Source organism: Buceros rhinoceros, unplaced genomic scaffold (assembly GCF_000710305.1).
Source record: "Buceros rhinoceros silvestris isolate BGI_N320 unplaced genomic scaffold, ASM71030v1 scaffold24872, whole genome shotgun sequence".
In the NCBI taxonomy this organism is placed as follows: Eukaryota; Metazoa; Chordata; class Aves; order Bucerotiformes; family Bucerotidae; genus Buceros; species Buceros rhinoceros.
In genome coordinates, this window is record NW_010397504.1 from 26,717 (window position 1) to 32,991 (window position 6,275).

The following is a 6,275-nucleotide window of genomic DNA, read 5'->3' on the forward strand; positions in this document are numbered from 1 at the left end:
CAAGTCAGTCCTGGCACTCCTTGGACTGCCCTGTGAACATGGAGTGCCCTACCTTTGAATTTGTCTTAAGTCGCATGATGATACACTCAGTCTCCTCTCTCACAGGCAAATTGCCATTTGTCCAGCACTACTCGTACAGAATTGTTTCCTCTTACCTGCTGGTCTGTTTTCTAGGCAACTGTCACTAGCTTGGCAGGAATGGGAGGAGTCCTCCTATCAGCAAGGTTCCTGCAGCTCTTCTGCATCCTCTGTCTCTGAGGATCTAGCACATTCCTGCAGTCATCGTGCTTGGTTCACCAGCAAGTAGAGCCTGCTGCTCAGTTCTCTGGCCTGGCTGCATACGTGAAAAAGACTTCCCTAGCTTATTTTGATGCTATTAAAAAAAAAAAGAGAAGTATTAGAAATTGCATAGCTTTGTATGGACCTTTTTTCATGGCCTTTTTTTTAATGCCAATGTCTGAATGGACATAAATGTGTTTAGATGCTCATAGAAACAAGCAGATGAGGGAACAATGGGGTGACAAGTGTATTTACTGGGCTGGGACATGGGGACCAAACACTACCCTCAAGTCCCACAACTCAGTGGAAAGATCTGCTCTCTTGCCACCACTAGTGTAACAGCCGGGTACCAGTACAGATGCCCTCCCCAACTCCCGAGCACCCCAGTAAGAACAGGGTAGTCACATGAAATACAAAGATCTGAAAGCTACAGCAATGTTGTCCCTCTCTCCCCTCCTCTTGATAAAACATTCGGTGAAGGCTACAGGAGACAGAGGCATTAACAGTAAGTATGGCACGCGGTTTTGCATAGTGGACGTGAATTCCACCACCCACGGGGTATGTCACTCACGAATGGGAATGAAGGAAAAAGGTCAGCGTGTGTGGATTTCTACCCCGTAAATCTTACATATCTATGAGCCAGTATGTTGGTAACACTGCAGTGAGGAAGATACGAAGGGCTGTGTGGAGGAAGCAAGGTGCCAATAAAACTAAGCGTTGGCTTACTTTCAGGCCATGCTTTTCCACTACGAGTGGTTAAACTTACTCCTGCAGGAGAGCTGCACCGCCGCCTTTCTGAGACAGAAGGAGGGTTTGGCAGTCAACGACTGGACTGACAGAGTGGTTCCTTCACTGCTCTGCTGTCTGTCTTGCTCTTTCCTGGGCACAGCCCTGCCTGGTCAATGAGGGTGAAAGTTCAGTCAGTGGAATCTCCTGTTGGCCTGTTTCTGCAGGCTGTTCAGGTGGAGTATCCCCCTCTCCTCAATGACCTCTCCTGGCACGGGAGGAATTAGCAATCCCGTGTTGTGCAGAAAGATGAACCAAGATCCGAGATGGGTTTGAACAGCTACGCAGGGTCTGCTGCCTTAGAGCAGCTGTTTGCTGTCCTTCTGTTCCTCACAAGCAGGTATTTCGGTGGCTGTCGCAGTGACCAGGAATTGCTGCTGAAGGAGTATTCCCATCCCTTGCTTGAGGCAGTGAGATTACTTAGTGCCAAGATCAATGGATCCGTTCTCTGAGGGACTTCTGACCACATGGGATCCAAACTCCTATGCATGGTCACCAGCGGAAGGAGATGAATATCATTCTTGCTTCTACAGCCTGCAGCAACCATTTGCCCTTTCCATCACTTTCCATCACACCAAGGTGTTTCCCCAAGGTGCTTCGCTCGGTTCCTAGTGCTCGCACTCTCCAGTTGCTCTGCCCGCCCCTTTCTTTTACAAGCAACTGTTTGTAAAATGCTGACTGCGATTCAGCACAGGCCCGCTCTTTTGGTGGTCTTGCAAGCTCTAGAATCAGTGCCCCAGCATCAGAGGGAGAAGGGTTTTCACAGAGGAAACTTGTTAGCAACGAAGAGGAAAGAAGGACAATAACCTATTTGAGTCTGAGAAAACTGGGGCAACTGGGGGCTTGTCGGCCAAGGCCTTTTCACTTCACAGTCATTGCCAGGACACATCAGAGCAGCTATTCACTTCTCCTGTAGTCACAGCCAGGATCTGGGACGCAGAGCAGCTGCGACTTCACAGCACCTGAGTCACTGAGCATCTGCAATTTTTCCAGGCTTTGCTGGATTTAAAAATTTTCAAGAATTCACAAATTTTATACAGTCTCCAAAGTTTCTTGCTTAGTATGGGGCAGTAATGATTCCTTCCCTCTTGCTAGCCCCAGCTTTTGCGAGACCCAAGGAGGGGTCTTGAGAGCTCGGAGCCTGTCCACCCATCCCTGCAGGGCTTAGTCTTTGTTCAAGTGGGCTGGAATTTGGAGCAGTTGTAAACACATTTCTGGCATTCTTCTTGCAGTATGGCGGCCACCACATTCAGAGGGTGCCAGATCAGACCACTGCTACATTGTGTATTAAAAACAAAGGGCCCATTGCTTTTAAACTTACCTCCTCAGGAAAGAGCTGACTCTTGGAACCACGCATTCAACCTGAGATGCATCTGCCTGCGGCTGTCTTGCCGGCAGAGTGAATGCTCAAGCGGACTGACTCAGCTGATAAGGTATGGTCAAACGTGACTAGGCAGTACAGAACAATATCCTCTGAGACATCTTGCGTGTGGGATGAACACGTGCTTGCTTCCCATCCTCTCTCTCTGACATTTATTAGAAATTATACTGAAAATTCCAGAATTATTTCCCGTTCTTTTTATAGATGCCTCCTCCTTGTATCTCCGTGATGGTTTGCTTCCACTTCAAACACTAATTTTCCTTCTGTATTGAAAGCTGAAGCAAAACATCCGTCTACTCCCCAAAACTTTCAAACTGCAAAGCTCCATACCTTGCCACATCCAGCGCCGTGGGTGGCAGGGGACTGCCAGACAAGATCAGGACATTGCTCTGGAACCAGTGCCACCCATGCGACACAGGGAGCAGGTGGAGTTAATATATTTAGATGCCCCCCACCTGTGCAAAGTCTCTCCTGCTTTCAGCATCAGTGCTCTAGACTGAAACTCCACACTTATTTTCCATAGACTGGATGCAAAATGGTTCATAAAACTTGCTGTCTCCTTGGACAGGGAGAAAAGGAACCCACAAACCTGCACCTGCAAGTTCAAAATGCTGGGATGGAAGAGAGCGAATGGAAGATGGGGCAAACATCTGAACTGTGATTTTTGCTACCTCTGCAAAAGACTTTTTTGTAATTCTCTTTTTTCCTTAAAAAAATATGCAAAAGCAGGCAGAACACTGCCTGACAAGTCTTGACCCAATCGCTTTGTGCAACAGTACTGAAGAAAGTGACACTCAAGGTGTTACTGAACTCACTCAGCACGCCCACTACTCATCCTGTACCGGGGTGCAGTCCCCCTATTCCTCTCCCCTGACAAACTTTCCTGATTAGTTTGTGTCTTCACACCCAGGCTGACTTCTGCACCCTGATCTCCAAACAGTGACCTCATTGCCGTGTTCAGCTGGTGAGAAACTACAGTAAAATGAGAGAGGTAAACAAAGGGAGGGGGAACTAATGACCAGAAGATTTAGGAGGTAGGAATCTGCTCCTTGCCATCCCACTTGCATTGCCGTCCCGCTTTCATTGTGTGCCTGAGCTTGAGAAAGTGCAAGCCGAGCCTCAAGGAGCCCTCTTGAGTGTCGGTTCCTCTGGAAACTCAGCCCAGCCCTCCAGATGGTGACTCAGGACAACCAGCCTGCAAGTTATATGTCTGCTAGTACTAGACCCAGGCCCCCATCACCGCTACAAATCCGGCAGAGTCAGTGCTGGAACTCACACCTTCCACAGCAAGAGCATTCCCTGGCCAAGCGGCTCACCAAGACAGAAATATTAAAAATTAAAGCCTGCATTGTCACAATTTTTCTCAGCTCCGTGCAGCCACAGTGTGCCTACTGCTGCAGCTGAGCCCCAGTTCATACTCGCGCTGATGAGGGACGTAGCGTTAACAGCACTCTGCCTACAAGGAGCACGTTCGATATCGCTGTACAATGCAGCCCTCAATATTCTTCTTTGGGACGTGTTTCACAGTGTTGCCCCATTCCTGATCCTGACAGATACCTCCAGGTCGTGGCCAGCAGCAGCTCAACTCACATTTGTCTTCCCAGACACTCAGTAAACACCTTTGTGTCCTTTTTCTTTAGAGGAAAGGAGTCTTGCTGAGCTCACCCTGAAATACATCACCCTGGACAAAAGGGCTGAAAGGTTAAGGAGCTCTGGGGGGCGGTTCCGCAGAGAGCTGGGGGCCAGGCGCCTGCCAGAACCAAAGCTATAAAGGCAAAGAGGGGCCAGGGACTGCATCCCACACAGCTGCTGCAGGTCCTGCCTCACCCCCCACAAGCCTTGGGACAAGAAGATGATGCTGGGGCTGCAGTCGTGGCCTTGCTCGCTTTTCCTCCTTTTAGTTCTGCTCTCTGCCAGCGTTCAGACTGTGTCCTTACCAGGACAGAGGCTACAGGTAGGAGGGACTGGGAGAGAGCTGAGGGAGGTTTCAGGAGTGGAGGGGCTGTTTGGGGAGGTCATGTTTGAACCTGGAATGAGTGGTGGTCCCAGATTCCAGCTACTGTCTCTTCTCACTGCTCCCTCCTTCAGTCCGACAGCCTCAGCTCTAGGGGGACTTTATAAAGATCTTTATAAGCCAGCTCCTAAGGAACACCAGCCTTACAGCAAGACAGCAGACAGACAAAAAAGCTTTTTAGTGCCCTCTGGGCTGGGGCAGGATGCCTGCAGAGGCTTTCAGTGGCAGGGAGACCGCTCCTGCCTAACTCTGCCCTGTGTCAGCAGGCATCAGAAATTACTTTTTTTTTTTTTTAATTACACATGTTCAGTGCCTGGTTCTGACATTTCAGAGAGGAGGCACATCCTGTTAGGCTGGAATTTTCACTCCTAAACTCAGTACTACCCCCTCAGTAGCCCCTCTTTAAGGCCAGGAGCCCCTGTCAGGATGCCAGCTAAAGGTTTCTTCACTTGGGTCAACCTTTTATCCTCGGCAATTACAGCAAATAATACTTCCAGCTTTCAAATCTACCCAGCTCCCAAACCCTACCCCAAGCCCCAACACCTTGCCTTCAGGTCACCCAGGGAAAGCTACAGGGAAGTAGTTAGGATATGAACTAAAATCACAAGACTGGTCCTGCTGTGACTCACCACTTTTACTCCTCACTGAGGATGCCCATGTCTGCTTCAATTAACTCACTGCCGAGAAGAGCTTCACAAAGGCATCTTCAGCCTTAGCTCAGCACCCACGTGAGGGACAGACGCAGAACAGTTCCTGCAGGCTGCTTCCCCGGGCAGCCATCCCATGCCATGCCTCCAACTGCACCCAGTGCACCTCCCAGCCCTTCTCTGGGAGGCTGACAGAAGTGCCAGGGGTGTATGATCAGCACGTGCCCACCTGCACAGATAAGCTACAGGATTCTCAGCAGATAGCGAGTCCTCCTTCCTCACACCTGCTCTGCTCCTGCCTCCCCCTCATCTTTAGCTGCAGATAATTCGGGGCAGGTCCATCCTCCCCACCAACCCTCTGGGAAAAAAAAAAAAAAAGAAATGCCACACAGCAGCCTACACACACACACGGAGGTGCAAAAGGAGCAAGGACTGAAGCCTGTTACCTTCCAAGTACGGAGGAGGGTGCAGTTTGACGAGAGCAGTGCTATCCGCATGCAGGCAGAGGCTCTCAGCAGCTGCCTGCCTGCTCTTTCGGAGAGCAAAAGCATTTCAGCCTGCAGGAGCTGCTGGTCTAGCCCTTTTCTGTGTCTGGATGCAAGGTCACAGGCACATCGTCTGCGTGGAGGCACCGCTCCATGTCCTGCCTGAGCCCCAAGGAAGGTGCGGGCAATGGGTTACAAGGAGGTACATGGCTTACCACCAGGAGCACAGGCACCTCACAGAACCACAGAACCTCCACTCTCACCCCCCTCTCCTCCGTTTATCCCCAGATGCTCCTTTCACAGTTGCTGCCCCTGGAGCCTGAGTCCACGCGGGCTGAAGAGGACACAAAGGAAGGTTCCAGCTTTGGCCCCCAGTCGCTCTCCTCCACCCTCCCCTTCCTCCCGTCTCAGGCTAGAGCTGCTCGTCCCTCTCTCTGGCGCAAGACTCCCACCAGTCGCAAGTGGGCCCCGCCTGGAGACTGGGCCTGGAAGACCATGTCCAGGGGCTGCTTTGGGCTGAAGCTGGACCGGATCGGGACCTTCAGTGGTTTGGGGTGCTAGCCTTGCACGGGCTCTGAGGTGAGAGGGCCAGCAGCGAGGGCTCAAACACTGGGCAAGGAAGAAATCAGGGGAGACTTGAGAGCAAAAACGGCAGGGAGGACCAGGAGCAAGGGGCCAGCACC

General features: G+C 51.0%; 1 protein-coding gene across 1 annotated transcript; it reads left to right on the forward strand.

The window, feature by feature from the left end:
- The first annotated feature begins 4,301 nt into the window (after positions 1–4,301).
- Positions 4,302–6,153, forward strand: LOC104502326 (C-type natriuretic peptide 2-like). Its single transcript, XM_010146288.1, has 2 exons — positions 4,302–4,400; positions 5,881–6,153. Exons 1-2 carry the CDS (start codon positions 4,302–4,304, stop codon positions 6,151–6,153), a joined length of 372 nt encoding a protein of 123 aa, XP_010144590.1.
- Positions 6,154–6,275: the final 122 nt, after the last annotated feature.